The following is a 27,185-nucleotide window of genomic DNA, read 5'->3' as shown; positions in this document are numbered from 1 at the left end:
AACCACCTGAGCACAGGCATCATGGTACGTTATCTGCCCGAGCACTGAAAACACGAGATTGCTGATGTTGACACGCCCCCATTCAAGCAGCAAAAAAGGAACTGGAACAGAAGAATACATGGAAAATTGAGCAGAACTGAGCCACTCAGCGTCTTCAATGGTGTCTCTGTCACTGGAGCAGTGAAGGGATTTTATTGTAAGCAACGACAAAGGCACAACCTGGTTGACATCTAAACATGGTGTGTAAAGGAGAGATAGAGTTCTGGGCTCTTCGACAGCCTCAACCCCTGTATCCCCAGTACATCATCAGAAACCACTCATTCAGTGCAGGATCACGGTGGTCCAGAGCCTATCCTGGAGGCATAGGGTGTTGACACCAGTCCATCAAAGGGCAATCACACACATACACAGACACACGAACTCACTCCCTCAATATGGACATTTTAGAGTCACCAACCCACATGAAACACATGTCTTTGAAATGTGGGAGGAAACCAGAGTACCTGGAGGAAAACCACAGGAACACATGGAGAAAATGCAAACTCCACATAGACTGAGCTATTTGAACCCATGTCCAAACAGACCAGAAGCTGCGAGGTGCCAGTGCTACCCACTGTGACAGTTACCTGTACATTGAAATATGTACAGTTCATTAAATTACTCTGTAGCTTTTATCATATTATCATAGTTTCATAGCCTGTCAACATTAAAGACAATTTACACTGGTAGCAGGTGGCGTAACCTTTAGAGCCCTTGCCTTGCATGAAGAAGGGCAGGTTGGAATCCCACCTCCTGCTGCAGCACCCATGATCAAGGTACTCACGCTGAATTTCTACAATAAAAATTACCACGATGTATAAATGGGTAAATCACTGTAAGTATCTTAATGCACGCTGCCACAGAGGCGAGCTCTTAAACCCCTTTTAAAAGCACCTCCATGGGTAAAAGCTCAATGAAAAGACAAGCCCTGGGGAGGAGTAGGGGGGATTCCACAAGAGCTGACAGCCACTTCCTCCTCACGCAGCATGCAGGAGCGCCCACGACTAATCAAAGCCCATTTCCACCGGCAAAGCGATCGGGAGGGGGTGATCTCCGAGCATAAACAAAATGTAGCTGGGGGTCCAAAAATAGGTGTTTTTTCTGGGATATTCCGCACACGATGCGTAGGGCCTCATGCCATGTGCTGTTCTCACAGTGGAATTGAGGGGTCCACTTGGTCCGTGTGCCATCAGCGAGACCTTGTAAGGAAAACCTTACACCCAGCTTGTGGGGGGGGTCTGAACACATAAGCACAGACATGGAGATGCATGCATACACACGCACCATTCCCACATGTTCCAATAACTGGAAATGGCCAGGATGCACTGGAGGAGCAACAAACACATTGCCGTGCATTTGTACAGTTGTGCAGCTCGTGAGTGAGATGCAAATAGAGGCAAAAAAGCTGGGAAATAGAAACACTTGAAATCACAGCCATGAATCTTTACGACCTCGCATACTCATGTGACATCCTTGAAGAAACTGCCGGTAGACAAGCATTGTCGTATTCGTTGTGGATGAATACACTCTGAAAGAACCATTTTCCGTGTGTGTGTGTGTGTGTGTGTGTGTGTGTGTGTGTGTGTGTGTGTGTGTGTGTGTGTGTGTGTGTGTGTGTGCGTTTCCCCAGCAGCGGCTCTCGTTCATCCCCGCATAGCTGTGCTGCGACGCACGGTGTCCCGACTTGTTCGGGAGCCGTCCGCGAGCTCGACCGTGCTCTGAAAATGGTGTTTCACAAACACTTGCTGGAAAGGAACCACCGCTAAAAATACCACAGAGGCTTCAGGACACGTTTCTCCAGGAGAATCGGCCAAACTGTAACTGGAAATCCTCACAGATCACAAGTGAGTCATCTCATAACTACAGCAGTGGAAAACTCTTCATCTTATTGACGTGAAGATTATTGCTATGGCTTGCGAGGAAGTGGAACCCATAAAATGTTTCTTCTGCTAACTCTTTTTTGCTCGTCAACCCAACGCGGTAAGACGCTCAGAGGAGCGTGAGGAACGTGGCTGAGTGGCGCCTCTGTGGCAAAGCGGACGAACTGTTAAACCATTAAAGCTCTGGTTTCCATCCGAGAGGTTCTATTCATCATTGCTGTGACGAACAATGTCAATTCGATGCATTGCACATGAAGCAGTAAAAATTACCCTGTTATCATGGGGGTCTTCTGAGTCACAACCCCCCCCCCAGATCACATACCAAAAGCTTGCCCAGGTGGTGACTGCGGTAAATCACACAGAGCTCAGAGGGCTGACCTGGTGTTTCCAAAACCATAAGATTTCCAGTGTCACCTGGAGGAGTAATTATTCATGCCAGTTGACCTGAGTGAGGCCCCGGGGGGGCCACGTGAAAAACAGAGGCCAGTAACAGTCCCCAGACAAGGCAGCTGAGATGCATGCGTTTTTTTTATTTGTGGTAAGTGCCCTGAGCAAAGGTGATAAAGCTGTAACAAGGCATGGGACACAAACCAACAACCTTCAGCTAACAAATCCATGTCTATAGTCCAAGTAATTTAATCTTTTGCTCTGTACCACGAACTCCTCCACCCACAGCTTGAAATGAGCAGTTGCAGACACCAGGTGGAGGCGACGTGAGCCCCCAGCTGTTCTCCACCCTGGTTGGGACCCCAGTCTCCCCCTGCCCTTGCTCGCTCTCATAACCTTCCAGCTTTCCTCAGCTGCTTTGCATTCCATTCCGACCTGAGTTCCGGAACGGCTCCGGTCTGGCCCGCGTCCACACGGGGGGAAGAGCGCAGAAGGGAGCGCGTGGAACCCTGATCCTCGGTGTCACATGTGGACCTGCACTTCAGGTGAGCAAAGAGGTTCAGTAACCCTGTTCATCAGTGGCTCCATTGTTTGAATGTCGCATTTCGGGACGAGATTGTGGAAAACACCGTTCCTTCATTTGGAAGCAGAGTGCGGGCTGTATCTCGACACACGCGGGACCCGCGGCACGAGGGCCCACCACAACATGACATCATCTGCAGCGGCACATTCCGGCTCAGCCAAAGGGCTCCGGTGTAAACATGTCAGCGGTACCTTGTCTCAGCTTTCATTTATTCATTTAGCTGACACTTTTTTTTTTTTTTAACACAAACAAACTTACAATGTTAACATTCCCAACAATTACTCACCCATTTATAGAACCAGGTAGTTTTATGGTAAGCACCTTGCTCAACACTACTACAGCTGGAGATAGGAATTGAACCTACAACCTTTGAGTCCAAAGGCAATAGAACTAAACACTACGCTACCAGCTGTACCTTGGTCCAATTCCTAAACCTGAACGGCCAGAGTCCATTGAAACAGGTCCAGAGTCAACAGCTGGAGCTCTGTAGTCAGTTAGGCCTCCAGTTGGTTAGGGTCATCGCATTATAATAAAGGGACTCGGGTTCAAACCCTTGTTCCTGCTGTAATTCCCTTGATCTGAACAATCTTTACAATGTACTTATCTGAATTTATACAGTAAAAATGACCCTGCTGTATAAACGGGGGCAGTGGAGCACAGTGGGTTTGCCCGGGTCCTGCTCTCCGGTGGGTCTGGGGTTCAAGTCCCGCTGGGGGTGCCTTGCGACGGACTGGCGTCCCATCCTGGGTGTGTCCCCTCCCCCCCAGCCTTGCGCCCAGCGTTGCCAGGTTAGGCTCTGGCTCGCCACAACCCCATATGGGACAAGCAGTTTCAGGTGATGTGTGTGTATGTGTAAATCATTGTAAAGTTGCCCAGTGGACAAACCTACCACTGGAAGTCACTTTGAGGAAAAGGTGTCAAGTTTATGTATACGCGGGTCAAGCAAAAGTTTACAATTTGCATGATTATAAAAGGATGAAGAAGTGTTGCCTAAAAATGAACACTGTGTGTCCACACAGGCAAAACACCATCTTGTCATATGCACCAAAATCAAGAAGCAGCCACTGCTAGAGTGCGGTTAACGCCAGCACTGGACTCTTCAGTGCCCTGCCGACCACAGGTGAGCACCAGTCAAGTCTTGGTCATGTAAATACTGTATTATCTTGGCCCATCGGAAGTGGGCAGCACAGAAGCATAATGAGCAGTGCTGGTGCCTCACAGCTGGGTTCAAATCTGATTTAGTTTGCCTGTAATTTACATGTCCAACCCATGTTTGGGTGAGTTTCCACCAGGTGCTCTGGTTTCCTCTGAGAGTCCAAAGGCATTGGTTTCAGTCAGACCGATCTATAAATTGGCTGTAGTGTGTGTGTGTGTGTGTGTGTGTGTATATGTGTGAGATTGCCCTGCGATGGACCGGTGTCCCATTCAGGGTGTACCCTGTTTCACCCTACACTCCGGTGTAGACTCTGGACCACTATGACTTGAACGAGCAGTCACTGATAATGGCTGGTAAGACATCTGATCATTTCCGAAATGTGGTTATAATCACGAGGGCACAGAGCAGTGGACATCATCCCTTTCTCAGCTTTATCGTTTACATTCCCCCGGAGGACAATGTCCCACCAGCTCCTTCCACTAGCTGATGTGAAAAGCATGACACCGCACAGCAAAAGCAACAAGGCCAGCAGGGGCTCAGCTCTAATCCCCAGCACCGCTTCCGGCACATGGAGGGCGGGTGTGGTGTGCAGAAGAAAGGTAAAACATGCCCTATGGTGTCAGTCTAGGATTACATTACACACCTTAGAGATGAGAACTCCGCCCGGCCAATCTCCCAAAGAGGAGGAAGAGAGGAAGCCAAGGAGGGGAACTGAAGGCGACGGGGGGAGGGGTGATACCAGAGGTCATTCTGTTTGGAAGAAGGTGTTTGAGGTACCAGACCAACTCCATCCTGGAGATCCTGCTGCCAGAATCACGCTCTAATTCTCACATTCACTCCATCCCCTTTATCCCTCTCAGAGCCATGCAGGTACATTTTTGCTCGGGCAAATGTGGAGCTACCAAAGAAAGGCTGCGAATGCATCAGCGCCTGAGAAAGGGCGGACGGACTTCCTGTCGGACCATCAAACGCGGCTGGGCATACCGGGGGTCTTCCGTGCCTTTACACAGCAAATCCCACATAAACAAGGTCCCTTTCAAAAGGCATAAAAGGATCAGATGCGTGTTCACATCTGCAGGTGTAAAAGGCGGCCGCCTCGCACCTCCGAGGACGGGGACCTCCGCACGGGTTCGACTTTCAAACACTGGCACGAACAAGAAGGCAAACTTTGGGAAACCACCACCCACCTCTTTCAGAACAGACATCTCTACTCAGAGAATACAATGATTTCCTGGGGCCAGCAGGTGGCGCTGTGGTTAGGGTTGGCCCTTTGTACTCGGAGGTTCAAATCCCACCTCCTGATGCAGTACTTCTGATCAAGGTACTTAACCTGAATGGACACGGTAAAAATGACCATGCTGATGAATGAGTAAAATACTCATTTCGGGAGCTTCAGCTATACCTGAAACCCAACGTAACATGCAAATGCGTGACTACACACCCTTAACACAATCACATGGCGTTTCTCAGGGGCCCTTAGAACACATTTCCAGAACAATCCGACGCACTTCGCTAACAGAGTTTCCAAGGCTGCAGGAAATGATTGTCAGAAGACATTCCACAGCACCTTTCCAGCACAGGTCCCAGAGGGTGCGGCAGGGTGGAGGTTCCACACTGAACGCCTGCCAGCCCTATTCTAACATGCCTGAGATAAAGGAGCCGCGCACAGACTTTGGACCGGGGTTCCAGCGCGGCGCCGTCACTCGCTTTACCAATCGGCCAAGCAGAAGACGCCGCTCCTCCGGTAGCAACACATTACACACTAGAAGGGGTTTCAATGCCTGGCCTGAGCTCCAAAACATGAGGGTTTCATTCTTGACCTGAGCACATGCCAGAGATCAGGTACACATACCATATATGCACTCATTTTTACTGCACAGCACTGTAATTAATGACTTTTTAATTTCCTTTATGTTTTTTTCTTGGTAAGATGCTCCCAGGGTGAAACCATCACAATGAACCTGGGTTCAAATTACACCTGCTGATGTAGTGCTCTTTAAAGGACTTACCCTGAATTGAAGCAGTAAAAACTACCCTGTTTTATAAATGGATAAATCAGTGTAAGCATCTTAACAGCCTAAGATGAATATGTGTGAAATGAAAAGCGGGCTGCAAACTTATACCCCTCATAATTATCTTACTGAAAACCTGTTCCACAGACACGTTTCTGGGGACTTTCTCCACGATGCTGAGATGTTTAATTTAAAAAAAGTGCCGGCTGTTGAAGTGACACCCTCCATCTGCGACGTTTCACACACCTTTGCTTTTCACTGCTGTACGACACAAAGGCCTCGACGGTGAAAAGAAGCACAGACTTCCATTCCAGCATAAACACAGACGGCGGCGGCGTTACATAACACATCCACCGTGATGAACGACGCGCAGCAGGAGTTGAGCGAAGCACCTGCGGGCTGCAACGGGAAGACGGAGCTCACGCACACAGCACAAGCTGCCCGCGTCTATGTGCGTTCAGCAGGTCATTGGGTCCGGCCCTGCCGAGAATTCGCACAAACTGTTCAGGAGAGAAACGGGAAGGGGCGACTGAAACAGTCCCGAAATAGTTCACCGTCCCTCTACTCCTGACAGCGAGATTCCAGAAGATTCCTGCACTAATCTGGGTTTTTCTATTAATCCCATGAGGTCACGCTCAGTAATGGAGGGAAGATAAAAAGAGGACTGTTTTATAACTCCACGTTAACCTAGACTTTTGCTTTTCTTTCATATTTGTTCACCAAATGCTTTCAACCAAAGCCCTCCTTCTATGTGCTCTTACGCATTGATATGTGAATATTTTGCTGTTATTAATCTTCATTTATCTGATGCCTTCATCCAAAGCAGCTCACAGTGTTAGATAATGAATATTACACTATGAGCTCAGGATAAGTACCTTGACCAAGGCTACTACAGCAGGGGATGGGATTCAAACCTTAGCCCTATGAGTGGAGAGCAAATGGCTCTAACCACTGCACCCCCTGCTGCCCTTACTGAAGTGTTTCTGCAATACACAGTCAGACTGTCACAGACTTTCTGAGACCCCTTCACGCCATGCAGTTTTGCCCAGATCCAAGAAACGTCTCAAAGTGCCAACAGCAGTCAGGGAGTTTACACCTCCCCCACACTATAATTTAATCTTTAAAATGACAGCAGTAGATAATCTCTTTCATGTCTTCAAATGCAAACCTCAAGGCCTTTTGCTCATGGAAATAGTGTCAGTCCTGACACGTTTTGCTCTAACAAAGCATTCGTAATGACTTTAATTGAATTAATGACACACCATGATTTTTCTCAAAGGTGACTTGCAGTGATTTACTCATTTATACACCTGGGTAAATTTTACAGAATGAGTTCAGGGGTCCTGCTCTCCAGCGGGTCTGGAGTTCGTGTCCCGCTTGGGGTGCCTTGCGACGGACTGGTGTCCCGTCCTGGGTGTGCCCCCTCCCCCTCCGGCCTTACGCCCTGTGTTGCCGGGTAGGCTCCGGTTCCCCGTGACCCCGTATGGGACAAGCGATTCAGAAAGTGTGTGTGTGTGTGTGTGTGTGTTCGGGGTAAGTAGCTTGATCAAGGGTACTACAGCAGGAGGTGGGATTGAAACCTGGGTCATGGTGGCACCTCTAACGACTACACCACCTGCTGCCCCATTTGTTATTGGTTATTTCATGTTTAGCAGTATGCATCAGCAGAACCAACCCAAACCGTAATGCGTATAAATTTTCTTCACCGGCAAGCACATGCCAAGCACATCATCCACCTTCCCAAACATGTGGCCCTCAGATCAGGCAGGTGTTGGAGGCACCTCATGAAACAGCATATTGTGAGAAGATTCCCAGAGCCAGGAACACATGTCCCACATGCCAACGGGAGGCTGGGTCCAGACTGCCTCGAGCCCGGAGGTACGATCACAGTGACACTGAGGATCTCCACGTCTTTCAGCTTCGTGCGTTACGGAGCAATCTGAAGACATGCCACTGCATCATTTACTTGTGCCAGCAGGTGGCAGAAAGGTTAGAGCCTCTTCCTTGTACTCAGATCCCACCTCAGTAAAAATTACCTGGCCATCTAAACAGGTAAATCAATGTAAGTGGCTTAGGTGCTTTGGAGAAAAGTGTCAGATGAATGAATAAATAAATATGAATAAATCTTCAGACCAGCCGTCCTGTCAGCACAAGCAGGACCCTACGGTAGCAGACAGTAACAACCTTCCCAGTGTTTGCCGCACGACATCATGGTGCTACATTTCATACGCTCCTCACAGTGGTCAAATGGGGCTGATGACGCCACGCTTCAGGTCTGTGCGAACGTGTGGGTGGGGGGGGGTGTGGCTCACCTGTCCAAGATCCAGGGTTACATTCACCTCGTTGTACCTCAGCCCCTTGGAGAGGGGGGGGCTCTGCCACCAGCGCTCTGTCCCGTCGATGGCGTTGCTCGCCGGGTGTGCCCTGTCAGGGTCATTGGAATTACAGTAGTCGCAGAACTGGCCCTGGAGGGGTGGGAGGAGGGCAGAGATGTGGTCATGGGGGGTGCCGTGCGACAGCTATGGCCCAGCAGAGCGGAGCGGTCTTCGAACACACCGAACTGACGATTCGTTGGCTCGCCTCATCCTCTTTTAGAATTATGGGCGTAGTCCATGGTGCACACATGGTAGAGAACTCGGGCTTAGTTTGCAGAACAGTGCCAGCCGTGCAAACTGTACACACTGGCAGCAGGGCTGTGGCACAGAGAACTTCAACTTCCTTTAACTCTTATACAATTAATTTAGTCCCTACTTAGCAGGAGGAGGGGAACAAAAGGAGCAGCTCCGCTGCCTGTCCAGACCAAAAGAAACTGAATTTTTGTAAATAGCTCAAGATTCTGTGGGACCCCCCCCCTTTCAGGTGACCCACCTGCCCCGCGATCGCCGCTTTACCTGCTTCTTCCACAGCAACACTTTAACAGTACAGTACAGTACAATACTCCTGTTCAAAGCAGGAAACCGAGCCCCCAGCAGCACCCGCAGCTATTGTTTGACGGAATATGATGAAATAATGACACTAATCACTTTTTCCAGGAGGTTATTATTAAGCCCACTGTTCCCGATTTTAATTATCGTCCGAAAAGCAAACGCTCAACATTATTTATGTCACGAGTGCATGATTTTATTAATCTTCCGCGTGAAAGATGGTCTAAAGCGCCTTTTTTTCCATGTCGGAATTATCGGGATTTTTTTTTTTTTTTAAGAAAAGCGTTTATTTAGGCATCCTGCCAACTTTTGTTCGAGTTATTTGGAAAAACTTGTTTCTGTCGCTGCCAGAGCGGGCTGAAAATGCACAAATATGTCATTATTACTGTATATTCGCGCACGCGCGCACTACTAATTATTGAGACGCACACACGCAGAGCACCGCCAACTTGTGCTGCGCTGCATGAAAAAAAGTTACTTTAACCATGTTTGTTGTAATGGAATGCACTGCAGCGCACGCGCCAATAGCATACATATAATATAGCAATAAGCGCAGTACATATTGGCAGCGATGACTGACCTGTATGGTCTGGCTGGGGGGTCCTGTGGTCGGTCCCCCCACCAGCTTGCAGTAGAGCTCCGTCCGCGCGCCGCCGCGCTCGTCCTCGCCGCACGTCGCGCTCGCGGAGATCCGCGCTCCCTCGGCCAAGTTGAAGTAGGGGGGACTGAGGCTGAACCCGGTCACCTCGTTACCGGGCACGGGTGCGCGCGCGAAGCGCACGAGGGACGCGGTGAGAAGCAGCAGGAGCGCAGCGCGGCCGCACCGGAGGCGCGATCTCATCTCGCTGCTCGCCATGATCTTCCACCTGAAGGATCCTTATCGATTGTGCGCGCGAGCTGCGAGTCATACTAGTACTAGGCGTCCATGCGCGCGCGGCGCACCACCCACACGCCCCACTGATCGCACTGACACACGAAGGCTGCGCCTGTGGGCGTCACTGCTCCTGCCTGGTGCTGCTGTCGAGTCCCGTTCGGGGAACATGGCTCTGCAGCGAGAAGTCGGAGATCTGCGTTCGGCAGCTCCGCCGCCTGACTGACTGGGGATGGGGGTCGCCCCGCTGGGATCGGCTGGTGCCACGTGATGGCGGGGGGTTGGGGGGGGGTCAGGTATGTATCGGTGACAGATCAAACGGGAAAGTGGAGTCCTGCGCTGGAGGAGAGAAGGGCTCTCCGCTGAGTACCGCAACCTGGGTAACTTCGCAGTCGCGCTGTGACGAAAGCAAATCAACACCGGAGCAGAGTAATGTTCTAAGAACACAGTGTTAACGCGTCCTGTTACTTTGTAACTCCGCTGTCCTCCACCTTCGGTCGCTGATTTCCAGGCCAGGGCATTGACGCCACTTTCTCCGACCAAGGTCAGTAAATGATTCGCACCTTGGCCGCAGGTACCCCGAGCTCATCATCATGAGCACAGCCTGGGACTTGGCCTTACAGCTTGTTGGTTAATACCCTTAATCAAGGTACTTATAGTCAGCTGATCCTTAAAAGTACCAAAGTAGGACTACAAACAGGGTTTACTCCTGTCAGTCGCTGTGTACAGAAGCGTCGGATCGTTTGCAAGCAGCAATAACTTTCTGCCCGAAAGTTTCTGCTTTGCCACATGATTTTACTGTGGTGCATAATGTACATGACCGGCAGGTGGCGCCATATCCATGGTAATAGTACACAACACGGGCTACAGTAAGCCCTCCTTCAGTCTGAATTTTTCTGAAATATTATGAGCTGTTTATTGTGTGGACGACTTTAGACAAACGCACGGATGCTCTCTCATGATGAGGGCTTTAATATGACTGTACATATTAATAGTCTGTCCATCCCATAAAGCGCTCCGCAGGGCAGCGCTGTGCGGCACCCAGTGGGGCCACAGAATGGAGTCCCTGTGGTTTGTACAAACCCACAAAGGACTTGATCTCCTCCCTTAACAGTGATCCTGGCCTGTGACACAGTAGGTGGCATTTCCAGGTATTTACTGTTTTACCAAGATACCCCTAAGGCCTTAATTGCTCAGAGAAATATCCGGACGAATGAAGGAGGAGAGCTATAATCGAGTTAAGCCATTGTAGGTTGGGGTATCTTCTAAACAAATAAACAGTATGGGCATTTAAATCTGGGGTAATGAAGAGACATTGTAGAGAGATGTTTTGGGCCTTAAAATCTTATAACTCCTCATAAGAGCAACAGCGAGTCGCTAGGAATTTTAGAGCTGTGTCAGGATTGGAACACCTAGCTTTCATGCCACAAATCGGGATTTTTGTTTAATTATACCTCAGTGTAATTGTACGTCTGTTAAAATTGCCCACAAGACAGTGAAATCCTGGGAAGAGAAAGAGACTCAAAGATGGAGCATTGGGGCTTGAGGGAACGTGTTCATAGGGGGAACTGGGGCATGTGGTTTGGGATGGGATGGAATTTGAATCAGGGGTTCAAAGGCATGCCCCACCCTGTACACACCCCAACCATGCCATACCACACCTTAGCCCACCCTGCACAAACACCCCCTCACGACCTATAGGCAGCGGGTGGTGTACTGGTTAGAGCTTCTGCCTTGCTCTCAAAGGATTCAGGCTCAAATCCCACCTCCTGCTATTGTAACCCTTGATTAAAGTATTTACCCTGAACTCCCAGAATAAAAATTACCTTGCTGTGTAAATGGGTTGATCAATGTATGTAACTAGAGAAAAGTGTAATCTGAAAAAATAAATGACTGACTAATTAACCTGAGCTGTGAGATCTTGTTTTCCTGCATGTGGGTCTGTCCCTTAGAAACTGACCTGGCCAAGTTTACATTTGTCATAAAGTTTTCACGCTGATTTAGCTGTTGGAAGTCCACATTATTGCTTCTGAATCCAACACTTTCCAGAACTGTGGTTTAGGCTTTTAGTATGAACACATGGCAATCCAGCATTGAAGGGTGTGTGTTCTAAAGCCAGGCATATGGCTTTCTTTACATGATACACATCAGAAAGTGCAGAAAGTCAGAGAACTGCAAATTATAATGTCATACATTTTAAAAATTAAGTATTATTCCTCTGAAGCAGTCCTGCATGCATGCTTCTTTTCTATTTTTTTGAGGGATCTGAACCTACAACCTCGTAATCACACATTGTACTCCTTATGAGCAGTCTTCCAGTCCTTGCTGTGTTTCAGTCTCTTACCTATTATTATTTTTTATATAGCTGATGCCTTGGTCAAAGGTGACTTATAATCCTGTTATTGACTCTGGAGAGATACTGTAAAAAAAGTCAGTATTTTTGTTGCAGAATTAGCTTGATTATTATAAGAATCTGGTTATATTGACCTCTGGACTTCATAAAGATGTGAACTATGCATTTATTGATTGTTTTACATTGAAGGGGCATGAGGTGGAACTTGAACCACAGTCTTTGAAGTGTAAGGCAGCAGTGCTAAATAATAATAATCATCATCATGATCAGAAATGTTCTCGTTGCTGCTGAAAGTCCAAAGCGAGGTACACTTTTTAACTCATTTGTAGGGCTGTTTTCCTTGTAAGTATCCTGATCAAAAGTACTAAACAAGCCATAACGATCATCGGTGGGACACGAACCAAGAACCTTCCGGATACAAGTCCAGCGCTACTGCGCAGGTCACGGGTGTTTAAGTGCTGCTGCGATACTCTCCTGATCCGTTCTCTTCCGTGGCTGAATATGATTCTTTGAAACACACACAGCGACGGACGATACTCGTGTAAGACTCGCGCCCGAGAACGCGGCACTCCTCGCTCGCGCGGCACGGGACCAGGAGGCGTGTCGGCCGCGCATTTCGTTCGTTGTTCCTCGGCCCACATAGGATAAGAGAGCAGGAATGAAAGTGCAGAAACGAAACCGTCCGCATGGAGCCTACGAACCTGCAGGTACAGTACAGTAAAACCACAGTAAAATTTCAAAGTGGAGGTTTGCCTCACTGTACAGCTTCAACGTAGTTAATAAGTTAGTCGAAGATCGACGGAGATTACATGTATTAAATTATTTAACATCACATGATGATTATTATAGGAGCGGGACAGTCCGATTGCGACTCACGCGACGTGAAAATTGAAACATCAACTTAAGCTGTTCGCTGTTTGTTCATGAACGACACGTATATTATCGTATGAAATGTTACATGTCTGTTGACTTCTTGGACATCGGCGATCGCTGATCGTTTTGGATTTTTTTTCACCAAGCGAAGGAAAAACTCGTTGTCAGATTTCATTATTATTATCATTATTATGGGCTGTACTCGCTCTCTCACTCGCACCTGTTCGTATCTCAGAAGTAACTTTCGGGTTCAGTGTACCTGTGTTCTTCGGATCGGCGGCAGCGGTAGAGTAATGAAACAATGAGAGTGAGTGAGTCAGAATAAATGGATTAAGTAAATAAACGGATTAAATGAATGGATTAGGGAACTAAGCCTAAAGCCTTAACCAGACTCTTGTGGGATCAAGACCCAAGAACACATCTCCCTTTCCTCTGGCTCTCTCGGCACTGTCAGTCTCAGTATGTCAGGGAGCCAGAGGAAAGGGAGATGTGTTCTTGAGTCTTGATCCCACAACAGTCTGGTTAAGGCCTTAGTTCCCTAATAGGACTATATACTAAAGTTTAATGTTTATGGTGCTTTCCACTGCACTCTATGAATTTATCTAGTATGTAATATGAAGCAATATGAAGGTTCATGCAAATCAGTCCTATCTCTTTAAGTTTTAGTTTGCTGATTAAATGTGTTGATGTCATTTTATATGACTCACTGTAAATCCTCATTGTTTCATTACTCTACCATGTTTGTCTCTCTTTTTATTGTAAGGTAATTTGGAAATCTGCTTTTAAAGGCACAGTTTAAGAGACCTGGTATTATTATTATAATAATAATAATAATAATAATAATAATAATATCTTTGTTTACATTTTCAGAAAGCTATCAGTATAGCCAATAAGGCTTCAGAGGCAGACCAGACTGGAAATTATGAAGAAGCTATTCTTTTGTACCAGAAGGCCGTTCAGTTCTTTCTGCACATATTGAAACGTAAGTGTCAAGTCAATATCGTTCTGATTCTTGAACAAAGAACTTAGTTTTTCACTCCTCAACAACTGCCGGTTTTTATCACGTTCTTGCTAAGCCACATGAGAGAAGCAATAAAAAATTTTTAAAGACATTTGAAATAATTTCAAAATAATTACAAATAGAGCTAGACATTTTAATGTCAGATGTACTGAGATGTACGTTGCTTTGGAGAAAAGCATCTGCTAAATGAATAAATGTAAATGTAAATCATCTTGTGTTGTATTTAAATATGATTTCTGCATGGGCCAAAGAACACAGCAGAATCCCATGGTTTCTTTTCACTATTGCAGGTGAACCACAGGGGAAAGATGGAAACCAGAAGATCAGAAACAAATGCAAAGAGTACCTGGACCGAGTGGAGGAGTTAAAGAAATACATTGAGGAGAAAGAGGTCTTTGTCAAATCTAAGGCTGAAATTCAGGAAAACAGAGGAACAGCAGTACATTTTTCACTGTTATACTTGTATCAAGATGTTCTGAATGTAAATATATAAATTATATCCACCATCCATCTTCATTAACCGCTTATCCTGGTCAGGGGAATCGAGTTGGGGGAACACCTCGGATGGGACACCAGTCCATCGCAGGGTAGCCACTCGTACACACGCTCACCCAACCATTCACACACCAAGGGCAACTTATCACCAGTCCACCTGAACTGCATATTTTGGGTCTGTGAAAGGAAACAAAAGCAACCAGAGGAAGCCCGTACAGATTCTATGAGAACACGAAAACTCCATACAGATTGAGCTGGATTGGAGCTTGTAATATTGGATTGGAGCTTGTAATAACTGTAACCTTAACACTTTAAGTTGCTTTGGAGAAAAGCATGAGCTAAATGAATAAATGTAAATGTAATTCAAACTTTAGCCCAAAAAGTGCAGCGGCTGTGAGGCAGCTGCAGTGCCGTGCCACTCATATTAATCATACTTTAGGTAAATTGCATCTGATATAATTATCATTATGGGTGGCACAGCGGGTGAGTAGTACTGCCACCTCAAAACACCTGGGTGGTGTAAGAGAACATGGGTTCCCTCCCTACTCATTCTGTGTGAAGTTTCCATGTTCTCCTCATGTTTACATGGGTTTCCTCCCACAGTCTAAAGACATGCAGTTCAGGTGAATTGGTGTCTCTAAATTGTCTTTAGAGTGTAAATGGGTGAGTGTGTGTAGCTACCCTTCAGTGGACTGGTGTGCCAAGCTCAACACCACCGTAACCCTGAACAGGATAAGCAGGGACAGCTGGTAGCATAGTGGTTAAAGCAACTGCTTTTGGACCCAAAGGTTACAGGTTTGACCCTCACCTCCAGCTGTAGTACCCTTGAGCAAGGTACTTACTGGAATTGCTCCAGTAAAATTACCCTGCTGCATAAATAGGTAAATAATTGTCAGCTTAACATTGTAAGTTGCTTTGGAGAAAAGCATCAGCTAAATGTGTAAATGTAAAGTGGTTATTGAAAATGGATGGATGGATAATTATCATTATGCATTAATTGTCAACAGCCACTCCATCTAATGCTCAAATGTGGTGATCCGGAGTGTTTTCCTTAATCATAAGCGATGAGGCAGGGTATACCCTGGGCAGGACACCAGTCCATCCCAGAGCAATCATACACACACTATGGGATATTTAGAGCCACCAGTTCATTTGAAACAGATGCCTTTGGACCGTGGGAAGAAACCTGAGTGCCTGTAGGAAACCCACGCATGGAGTGTATGTGCAAACTCCAAATAGATTGAATGTAATCCTATGTCCAGACACACAGTCCCGGAAATTTGAGGTACCAGTGCTACGTACTGTTTCACTGTAGTGGTCCTAATTATTATAATATGTAAGCAAATTGAAAAGTTCTTTGAGAGCTTTCTCCAGGGAGAAGTACAATGTTTGGTTTGTACACGAAGCTACTTACAATAATTTATCTGTTTCTGCAGGTAGGCAAATTTTACTGTGTACATTTTCTGTATGTACTCTATTTATTGTTTAAAGTTAATACCTTGTATGAGTGGTGATACAAATCCGGGAACTTCAAACTGCAAGGTGGCAACTCAGACCACTATGCCACCTGCTGCACATTACACTTGTAGTTGAAACACATAAAAAGAGATTTACCTATGCAGTAATGATTGCCATCCCTGGTCTTGAAATTTTACAAAAAACTTTAGATCTCTTATTTATTATCATATGATCATGTTTTAGCTGACTTGTGTTGTCTTTGCTACGCTGGTAGTGGAATGCAGTACATGTGGTCTGGGTGGTATGTGGATAGTCAAAAAAATAATAATTTCTGAAAACAACGTGAGGTGTAACATCAGAACAGAAGTCATTTGATTTAAATCTAAACTCATTTTACTGAAACTCAAAGTGTGCTCCACTTAAACTTAAGTAGCTGTCATAGTTGAAAAAAGCTGGCAGAAAATATTTGTAATAATCAATTGGTTATTATTACGTAGTCTTTTGGGTACAATGTCAAGCTCAAGAACAAAATAAGAATTAAAACTAATGGTACAGTTAAAATAATACTGTAAATACGTATTCCAAGGTCTAAGGTTTGACGTAAAAAGGCGCGCCGGGCGTATCCACGTAACTGTCGTCACGGCATTCCTGTGGTCACGTGTTCGCTCCCGAGGCGGAAGTGACATCCGACATCTTGATGCGGAAGTTTTCTCCATCTCACTTCAGCAAATCGCTATTGTCAAACGATCTACCAGGTTAAAATTAAAAAGAATACGAATATATATCAAATGTATTTGTCGGGTCAGCTGTTTAACGTCTCGTAGCGCGCAGAACAGTGTGGAAACGACGCCGTTGCTGGAGTTAGATAGCCTTTGGGTTATTGTTTTTACGAGCTAGTAGTAGTATGGCTGCCAACAACAATCTGCAGGTAAGACGCGGCAGATTTTTTTGCTCCATTGTCCACATCTCTGTGGAATGTGTTAAATATCCATTGTATCTGCTTTCCTACCATATACATATTCGTCTCTTATAATGTTGCTAACCGTACGTTTCACAGGAATGCCATGGCATGGCCCATCCACCCGGCATCATGGTGGTTCTACCCGTTCTGCCGGAGTTGTTTTTTCCTGGTTCGGTAGAATAGAAACGGAGAGACAGCTCGTTATTATGCCATCTGTGTGTACACGGCCCGGGGACGGAGATACCACAGTAACCCAGTAATCATGACATGGGCCTCCTGCTCTCAGTACAGCCAGGTTCCAGCAACACTCCTGTTCAGTCACGAGGACCCATCTGATCTCTCTGCCGGTCGTGTCACTCATCCACGGCTTTAAATCGTGAACAGTTGACCGGTAGAGCTCGGGTCAGCTGGACAGTATTTTTGTTATTCTGGATAATTTGCTTCAGTTGGCTGCTTTAGCGTGTGGTTATAAGCGTTCAATTTATCATCGCGTGGTGGGCAGATTTAACAGTAAATGGACAGGTGTGAAGAATGATACTTCCCGTGAGAAAGATACTTTCACACGACAGTATGTCGCCCTTGTTCGCAGTCTGTTTTTAAGTTAGGGGCGAAAGGAAATTATTAAATGTTAATAAGCTACTGTGTTTAGTTTGACGCATCTACAAGCGGAACGTCGTATTTGTCTGACATGTGTAATGGAAACTTTATTTTTGGGAAATGAGAACCATAGCTTGGCAGTGTGCCGCCGCAACTCAGTTGGGGTGTTTTACGTTGCAAAAAATATGATGAGGTATAAAGGATGTGTCTGTTTTTACCTGTATCTTTCTGCAACGTACAGAAACCCTTATCATGAGGGTTTTAAGGAGTTACTGACAGGGGGAGTCTGGACAGTGACGTAGCGTACTGAGGTAACGTAACGCATTGATGACGTAGTTCGAGATGACGTGACGTCTAATTTGCATGTCAGGATCAGCCGACTGGCTTATGTACTGCATTTTTCTCCTCGTCCCCGTGAAAGCCATGTAATATGAAACATCAATTGATTTTGTCATTATTCAGCATAGAGCCTATTTTTAAGATTTAAGAAAAATATACATGAAAGTCAATATTGTGGTTATTTATGTGTATTCACACGGTGGCACAGCGAGTAGCACTGGTGTCCCACAGTCCCTGGGTGGTGCGAGATCCCCGATCCCTGTTCAGTCTGTGTGGTGTTTGCATATTCTCCCCGTGTCTGCGTGGGTTTCCTCTGGGTGCTCCGGTCTCCTCCCACACTCCAAAGACATGCTGCTCAGGTTTACCCATACTGTGTGAGTGACAGAGAGGACATGGGTTCCATCCCCGCTCAGTCTGTGTGGAGTTTGCATGTTCTCCCTGTGTCCGTGTAGGTTTCCTCCAGGTGCTCTGGTTTCCTGCCACAGTCCAAAGACATGCTATTCAGGTTCCCCCATAGTGTGTGAGTGACAGAGAGAGTGTGTTCCACTGATGTATGGATGAGTGACCCATTGTAAGTGTTGCATTTAGCGGTGTAAGTCACCTTGGTGAATAAGGTTTGTGGGCTGATAACACTACATAGTATACATTGGAAGTTGCTTTGAAGAAGAGCGTCTGCTAAATAAATAAATGTGATTGTATTGATTCTGTCTTTATATTTTCAGAAAGCTATAGACCTGGCCAGTAAGGCTGCACAAGAAGACAAAGCACAGAACTATGAAGAAGCTCTCCGTTTATATCAACATGCCGTGCAGTACTTCCTTCATGTTGTCAAATGTAAGCATGGTTACAGTTTTTGACGGTACTGTTCTGTTCTGCTGTGATGACTCTGCGATGATGATTGGCATCCATTGATGGTCTGATTGGATCTGTAGCCTGATGAGTGTTTGTGCTGGCCTAACCTGTCTTTTGAGTTTTCTTTCTGCGTAATATTCATTTACTGCTTATCCAGGACATGGTTCTGTAATGTTATCTAGATCAGTAACTATTTCCTTCACCATTATTTGTGCGTGAAGTATGTTACCTTTTAATCTATTGCTCCTGACTTACTGCAGCAGGTGCTGTTGGTGGTTAACAAACACCTGTAACCTGATGGTTGCCAATACTTTTCCCAAGTAAAACTCAATTGTTGTACCTTTGAGAAGCTCCAGTGATTTCTCCCCCCCCCCCCCCAGATAATAACATCAGCAATCAGATTATAATGTGTGAAGTCTGGTGTCTTACGTTGTCTATATACATTGACAACACCCTCCTACTCCCCTCCCAGATGAAGCCCAGGGTGAGAAAAGTAAGCAGAGCATCAGGGCAAAGTGTGCAGAGTACCTGGACAGAGCGGAGAAGCTGAAGGAATATCTAAAGAAGAAGGAGAAAGCTCCCCCTGCCAAGCCAGTGAAGGAGTCCCAGGCTGATGACAAAGGGTATGGCACTCTGTTAAGGAGGCATTGGGCTCATTCATTCAGAAAATGTTTATAAACAAATGAATGCAAAACAAGGGAAGTGGCACAACACTTACAGTTAACTTATACATTACACTTAAAACTCACCAAAGTCATCAAACAAAAAATGTTGACCTATAAAATTCAGAATGTATTTTTACATTTGAGTCTTTAAATTTACATTTTCTGTTTGTAAATTGGTATTTAACATTCAGAATATTATATCTGGAATTTCAATTAAACACGTTATTCTTACCATAAGAAGACTTACACGTAAATTTAGGAAAATATCCCAATGCACAAATTGGTTTCCAAGTATTTACTTTCTCTCAAGTGCGCACGCTATAGTTTTGTTGTAGATCAGATGTCCATTTAATAATGAATGACATAAAAGAACCAGAATTAAAGAATGGTAATTGAAACATTATAGTCAGTAATTGCACCATGTACACCTAAAGTGGCATCATTGCTGAATAAAATTTTTGTTGATGATGTTGGTAGTGTATTATGTCAACTGTGACATATCAATATTTGTTCTAGAGAATGTGAGCTTATCCCTACTCATCCTTTGTAGCTTTTAGCTACAACCACATTGTCATTATGTATTGCAAAGTTACACCATCGTGTTTGTGTTCTGAAATTATTTTTATTTTATAGAACTGAGAGTGATGAAGGAGAGGATCCTGAGAAGAAGAAATTCCAGAATCAGCTTTCAGGTACGTCTCTTCGGGATGACATGCCACATTACGAGTAACCCTTTAACTTAATGTTTTAGCCTTCTACGTTTCTTCTCTCTCCACATTAATTTTTTTTATGTAGGTGCTTACCCAGCACTCTTATTCAGAGCAGCTTAATTAGACCTACTGTCATAGGTTGAAAACATTCTCAACTTGGGACTTAATTGTAAATTGTTACTAAAGTGCATCTGATTTGTGAGATATGCAGGAGCCATTGTGATGGAAAAGCCTAACATCAAGTGGAATGATGTGGCTGGGCTAGAGGGGGCGAAGGAGGCTCTGAAGGAAGCCGTCATCCTGCCCATCAAGTTCCCACACCTTTTCACAGGTAGGGGATAAGTGCTGTCATTCAGAAGCAGCATATGGAAGTAGCTTGCTTTATACCTTATCCCATTCTAAACCTGTGTATTTAGTGAAATATTGAAGAATCTTTTAGGCCCTGCCTGGGTTTGGACCCAAGAATATTCTGGGATCAGGGCCTATAGATGGGTTCCAGGCTTTTGTTGCCCTTTGGCAGTGTGTGTTGCCTTTGTGTAAGATTGCTGATTTCTCATCCAGGGAAGAGAACCCCGTGGAGGGGAATCCTACTCTTTGGGCCCCCAGGAACAGGGAAGTCTTACCTGGCAAAGGCTGTAGCCACAGAGGCCAACAACTCCACCTTCTTCTCCATTTCCTCCTCGGACCTGGTGTCCAAGTGGCTGGGAGAAAGTGAAAAGTGAGTGGTTAATTTTAATCTTAATTGTTGTTTGTCTTCTGGGGACTGCAGTTATGACAAATTGTAATTTTCATGTATTTTATTCAAATTTTATTTTTTCTTTTCCCATCTCTCCTTTCCCTTGCTCCGTTCACCAGGCTGGTGAAAAGTCTGTTCTCTATGGCCCGGGAGCACAAACCCTCCATCATCTTCATTGACGAGATTGATTCACTGTGTGGATCGCGAAGCGAGAATGAAAGCGAGGCGGCCCGACGCATCAAGACAGAGTTTCTGGTCCAGATGCAAGGCAAGAGAGAAGCTGTTGCAACTTGCATCTCTTACCTAATATGCATTTTAAAATGAGTCTTTAACCAAAACTGATCAGCCATATTAAGGTTTGGTAAATTATTAAAGCCTGGCTTCTCATATTGTGAATGGTCAAGTTGAATTGTCAAAGATAGCAGCATTTTCCGCTTTTTGTATATATTTTTTTCTCTTGTCTGTTATATAAAATTTATTGTTGCACAGACATGACCTTTACCACCGGAGCCAACAGATGATAGTAAATGGCATCAAAACAGAATAGGAATGTGGTTCTCCCTTTTTCAACTCATATTAGTGTTTACTATTTGCGTGTGGTGTACCTGTGAGTTGGCAGTTAATTAGAAATGTTGAACTTGTTTATAGGATGAATGTCAGCAATCCTTATTGAACAGGAGTATGCGGTTTTTCCCAGTAATGTTTGAGTTTTAGTTTATATCAAAGTAGATAGTCTTACAAAGTGTTCAATTATACAGCTGTAACTGAGATTTTTAGAAAATCTCCCCAGTGTCACACTTCCGGGGACATCTGCATTAAGTTTTTGATTGTAAGTTAGTGCGAAAAGTGGCTTTGAAGTTATGAACCAAACAAATTATGAACAGACATCCAGTCCAGTTGTTTTTCTAAGTTGATGAGCCATTACTCTAAGTCCTGATCAGTGCATTCAGGACAACTGGTTCAAGGAAGTTTGAATCATTTTCTTCCTTCTATTTTTTACATTATAGTGTAACTGTCAAGAAGTGCCTTTCTGTGTGTGATTAGGTGAATGAAATTAGACCATTTGTTGAGTAATTTATAATTATGAATGGTATTTAATTGCATTACTGGTTCTTGTGAGCTTATTCGGGAAGTGTTGTCTATTAGTTGTGTCGTTCTTGTGTCAATGTTATGTTTACGGCTTGATCTGGGTCTAGGTGTTGGGAATGACAACGATGGAATCCTGGTTTTGGGTGCCACAAACATTCCCTGGACTCTGGACTCTGCTATCCGGAGACGGTAAGCTCTTCGCTCCTTTCATGTTGTGTTTTATCATTTTCTATAAATTTTTTTTATATGTTTTTACTAAATGTATTATGCAGTGTTTACTAACCATGAAGTATAGCTTTTTGTATTAATACATTTTAAATAAAATTTTCTTAAAATTTTTACACATTTATATTTTCACAGCCCAGAATGTAGAATTAGTGCTGCATTGTTGAATTGATATTACTGGTTGAACTGGTGATGGCAGTGGCAGTAGCAACCTGAGTGTGAGTCATTGGAAAACACAATGGGAACTATTATTAGCCAAACGGGACAGGTAGCCAATCGGCAGTCCTCATCCTGCTCTCTGCTACAGGTTTGAGAAGCGCATCTACATTCCGCTGCCCGAGGACCATGCCCGCACCCTCATGTTCAAGCTGAACCTGGGCTCCACCCCAAACAGCCTGACGGAAGCAGATTTTGTCTCCTTGGGGAAAAAGACAGAGGGCTACTCTGGTGCTGACATAAGCATCATTGTGAGGGACGCCCTCATGCAGCCGGTCCGGAAAGTGCAGTCAGCTACTCACTTCAAACAGGTATCTAGCCAGCAGTGGTTCATTGCTTCCTTTATAGGCTTTTGATACATTGCAAGTTTCATTCATTGTTGTTGTCTGTGGTTACAGGTTCGAGGACCATCAAGGCAAGACCCCAATGACCTGGTAGATGACCTTCTGACTCCATGTTCTCCAGGGGATCCAAATGCCATAGAAATGACTTGGATGGAAGTCCCAGGAGAAAAGCTTTTGGAGCCAATTGTCAGCATGGTAAGGCAGATGCACAATGTATTTAAGCAGCTTTATGCAGTTTTGCATGCACTGGTACAATAGAAAGGCCCTAATGGTGAATTAACATCTGTAAGGTGTCCAGAAAGCCAGGGCCATAGCTACTATGTCACCAGCTATCTATGATTGTTGATCGGAGACATGTTAGCAAGTAGCACAGGGGATAAAACTGTTGGTTTGTAATCAACAGATTTAGGTATAAATTCTACCTCCTACTATAGTAGGCTTGATGAATGACCATGCTATACAAAGGGTTAAATGACTCAGTACCTTAATACTGTAAATCACTTTGGAGAAAAGTGTCGGATAAATTAATTAAAAGTAAACACTGAATTCAAGCCGTGTTATAAACAAATAATTTAATATTTCTGCTCTGAGAGAAAGTGAGGATGGATGAGAATGTTTAATGCTCTTCGTACTTCCAGCGGGACATGGAGAAGTCTCTCTCCAACACTAAACCAACAGTTAATGAACAGGATCTGGAAAAACTGAAGAAATTCACAGAGGACTTTGGACAGGAAGGCTGAAGCACCACTCTACAGAAATCAAAGTGAATCGATTGTAAATTGTTTTCCTCCGTTTGTTTGTTTCTTTGCCCCCTGCTCTCTCTGGATTTGTTGATCTAATGTTCTGTCCTTTCCAATTATTTCCCGGTACAAGCAGGAAGCTGATTCAGTAACCTGACCAGGGTCACCCAAGGGCTTCAAAATATGTTATCTGTACTGTGTAATCCTCCTTTGCTGCCAATCAATATATACACGTGTATATATGTAAGTTTATTTTTTCAGGGCATCAAAGCTCGTGACACAAGCCATTTTATTAGCTGCTTTAAACACATTTTGGCAGTGGGGAAAATCAGACTAACAGTGTGGTCATTGTGCTTTGTAGCTGTTTTCTTAACATCTTTTTCAGGAAAAATGGTTTTGGAGTCATGCAGGTAATGGGGGATATAAGTACTTTAGACCAGCCAGACCAAAGTGACCCTGTGTAAGTTACTGTCCCTTTGTAGAAATTCTGGTCCAAATGCTTTGACATTTTGGTTTATTCTAGAGGGATCAAAAATAGGTTCTAAAAATGTTATCCAGGACACTGATGAGGTTCACTATGTTTCTGAAAATAGCTTCCAGTTTTTTTTATCGTAAACATCATGCAATTTTATTGCAGAGACATCAAACACATAAAGACTGAAAGAAATTTTGACAAACTACAAGTTGACAAACTATATTGAGTCTTAAATTGAATATGTGGAAACGGATAATAGAATGAAATGTATTTTGGAGGAGGGGTGTTGGAACAGCATCTTTATGTGTACTGTAATGTCTGCCATTGGACGTGGCAACATTCCGAATGTGCCTTCGATTGAAATGTTGGGGTTTTTATTATTTGGGTTTTACATTGTAAGATACGTTCCACAGAAACCTCTTCACAGTGTGCATTTTATAGTTATATTACTAGAATTTGGTATTTGGTTAATATCAGCATATTTAGACCTTTTAGTATGTTGATTGTATACAGCTATATTCTGCACTCATGGTGCTGGTTCTTTCCTGTTAAAAATATAAAAAAAAATGATTCTTTATACATAAAGAGTGTAAACTTAGACATTTTATTCACTTTTATGGAAGTGTGGAGATGTCTGTAGGGTTCCATTTAAATATACAAAAGACTTTTTTTTTTCTTTTTTTTTTTGTTGTTGTTTTTCTTGCATTTGTAAATAAAGATTATACTTACTGAAAATCATCTGAGTTTTCTTTTATATTGCCATCTGCAAAAAATTCAATTTCCTTTTATTATTGTCACTATAATTGTTCTGGAATTTCTAGGGGATAAATACAATTTTCTGCAACCATTTTGTCTATACATAGAACACATTTACGTTACATTTATTCATTTACCAGATGCTTTTCTCCAAAATGACATACATCTCAGAGAAATAAAATGTGTATATTACATTAGGAGAAAGGGAGACTTAGTTGCAGACATGCGATTCTTAAGTAAACCTAGTTTGTTTCTTTCCGCTATGCACCAATGTTCATCGCACGAGTAGGTACACAAAACTTCCTGATCACCTTCTTACAATTTATTTTTTTAAAAAAGGTACACAAACATTTACATACGATACAGGAGTAGCAGCTGTGTAAAACCCTATCTGAGCATGATCATAAAGTCCTTGGGCGTGAACATTTACACCATAAACAAGCTTGAGAGATGGGCGAAGTGAGCCCGACAAGGTGAGTTTTCAGACCCTTCCTGAATGTAGACAGTTTCAGCAGTTCTTAGTGAGAGGGGGGACGTCATTCTACCACAACGGAGCCAGAACCGAGAACCTCCACACTTTACCTTTCATGCATAGGACCACCAGGCGAGCGAAGTGGTCTGATTGGGGTGTAGCAGTTGGTCAAGTCTTGTAAATAGCTGGGAGCAGTTTAATTGATGCATTTGTAGGCTATAACTAGGGTCCTGAATTTGATCCAGGCAGCTATAGGAAGACAGTGCAGAGAAATGAGTAGAGGGGATACATGGGAACACTTTGGCAAATCAAACACAACTCGTGCAGCAGCATTCTGTATCAGCTGTAGAGGTTTGATGGTAGTAGCAGGAAGGCCACACAGGAGAGAGTTGCAGTAGTCCAGACGGGATGTCACCTGGACAAGTAGTTGGGCAGAGTCTGTTGTGAGGTAGGGACGGATCCTGAGGATGTTATCTGTAGGTCCGGGTTGTGGCTTTGATGTGCTGAGAGAACGATAGACTTGAGTCAATCGTCACTCCCAGACTCTTAGCTGAGGAGGTAGGCAAAATGAATGAGTTGTCGACTTGATCGAAAGATTGTGACAGAAGGACAGGTCAGCTGGGAGGTTCAGAATCTATTTTGGAGAGGTTAAGTTGAACGTGGTGATCAGACATCCATGCAGAGATGTCCGACAGGCAGGTAGCGATGCGTGCGGAAATGTCTGATGCTTCAGGTGGAAAGCAAAGAAAGAGCTGGTTATCACCAGCATGGCAGTGGGATTTGAATCCACGGGAGTCTATGACCCAACGGAGGGAGGAGGTATACTTGTAGATTGAGAAGAGAAGAGGACCCAAAACCAAGCCCTGCGGGACACCGGTTGAGAGAGGCAGAGAAGAACGGGAGCTCCGCCAGACCACTTGATAGGATCTGTCAGATAGGTAGGACTCAAACCATCTTAGTGCTCCTTTGATCCCAAACTGACTAAGAGAGGATAGTAGAATCCGGTGTGTTGAATGCTGCAGACAGATCAAGGAGGATGAGGACTGAGGGGAGGGAGGCAGCTCTAGCAGACTGGAGAGCATCAGACACCGACAGAAGAGTCATCTCTGTGGAGTGATTAAGTTTAAAACCAGACCGATATCCATTGAGGAGATTGTTCCGGGTGAGGAACCATCCACACGTTTAACTGACATTTAGTTTTATCCTGCATTGCACGGTTGGCAGTTTTTTCTTTTTTAACTCATGGATTCAGATGTTTGTGCTATGGTTTATTCACAATGAATTTAAGCACTTAAACCACATACAGAAATACACAGATTAAATTGTTCTCATTCTTTAAAACATTATACTGCAAGTGACAATTTTAGTTTGATTCAGGCAGTTTTAAGTTTTTTCTTTAATAATATGCTTATGCATTTTTATTCTGGAACTGATCTTCCTTCTGATTTTATTTGCCATTCAAAGTTTTTTTTTTTTTTTTTCAAACTTCAACACCAAGAACAGCCATACACAATTACTTCACTTAGCAGACACTTTTCTCCAAAGCGACTCCCAGTGATCACTGTAGTATTAAGAGGACTCACACTGCTATACAGTACTTATATGTCAGTCATCATACATACAACACTGGAACACTATGGGCGATCCTGAACAGCATGGCTTTGGACTGTGGGAGGAAACCAGAGCATCCAAAGGAAACCCACACAGACACGCAGAGAACACGCAAACTCCACACAGACTAAGCGGGGATCAAACCCACATCCTCTCACGCCACCCAGGTGCTGTGAGACAGCAGCTATACTCATTGCACTACTGTGCTGCCCACAGCAAATTCAACAGCATTTGTAAACAAACATGCACACAACTCACACACACATTGTCTGAACTGCTTGTCCCATACAGGGTCACGGGGAACCGGAGCCTACCCGGTAACAGAGGGCATAAGGCCGGAGGGGG

General features: G+C 44.5%; 2 protein-coding genes across 4 annotated transcripts in view; one reads left to right on the top strand and one right to left on the bottom strand.

Annotated features, from left to right (window-relative positions):
* Window positions 1–10,047, bottom strand: part of LOC108937590 (laminin subunit alpha-3-like) — a 67,114-nt gene extending 57,067 nt beyond the window's left edge. The window contains exons 1-2 of one of the 2 annotated variants that reach the window (XM_029253747.1): window positions 9,562–10,047; window positions 8,370–8,522 (exon numbers count right to left, since the gene is read on the bottom strand). In XM_029253747.1, coding sequence (XP_029109580.1) covers window positions 8,370–8,522; window positions 9,562–9,837 — 429 coding nt within the window. In that variant the 5' untranslated portion in view covers window positions 9,838–10,047. The remainder of the gene's footprint in view (window positions 1–8,369; window positions 8,523–9,561) is intronic. The other variant, XM_029253746.1, reaches the window with a different exon arrangement.
* A 2,646-nt stretch (window positions 10,048–12,693) lies between these two features.
* Window positions 12,694–24,563, top strand: vps4b (vacuolar protein sorting 4 homolog B). Of its 2 annotated transcripts, XM_018757464.2 has the most exons (13): window positions 12,694–12,912; window positions 13,949–14,060; window positions 14,390–14,490; window positions 18,672–18,783; window positions 19,274–19,424; window positions 20,100–20,158; window positions 20,388–20,507; window positions 20,738–20,894; window positions 21,032–21,180; window positions 22,109–22,190; window positions 22,534–22,753; window positions 22,841–22,981; window positions 23,425–24,563. In XM_018757464.2, exons 1-13 carry the CDS (start codon window positions 12,892–12,894, stop codon window positions 23,524–23,526), a joined length of 1,527 nt encoding a protein of 508 aa, XP_018612980.1. In that variant the 5' UTR covers window positions 12,694–12,891; the 3' UTR covers window positions 23,527–24,563. The 2 variants fall into 2 exon arrangements, with proteins under 2 accessions (XP_018612980.1, XP_018612981.1); XM_018757465.2 differs by lacking the exons at window positions 12,694–12,912; window positions 13,949–14,060; window positions 14,390–14,490 and adding an exon at window positions 16,715–16,980 and having other exon boundaries at window positions 23,425–24,562.
* Window positions 24,564–27,185: the final 2,622 nt, after the last annotated feature.

This window comes from Scleropages formosus, chromosome 7 (genome assembly GCF_900964775.1).
Source record: "Scleropages formosus chromosome 7, fSclFor1.1, whole genome shotgun sequence".
NCBI classification, from domain to species: domain Eukaryota; kingdom Metazoa; phylum Chordata; class Actinopteri; order Osteoglossiformes; family Osteoglossidae; genus Scleropages; species Scleropages formosus.
Note: the sequence above shows the minus strand (reverse complement) of the source record. Positions and strands in the feature narration are given on the sequence as shown.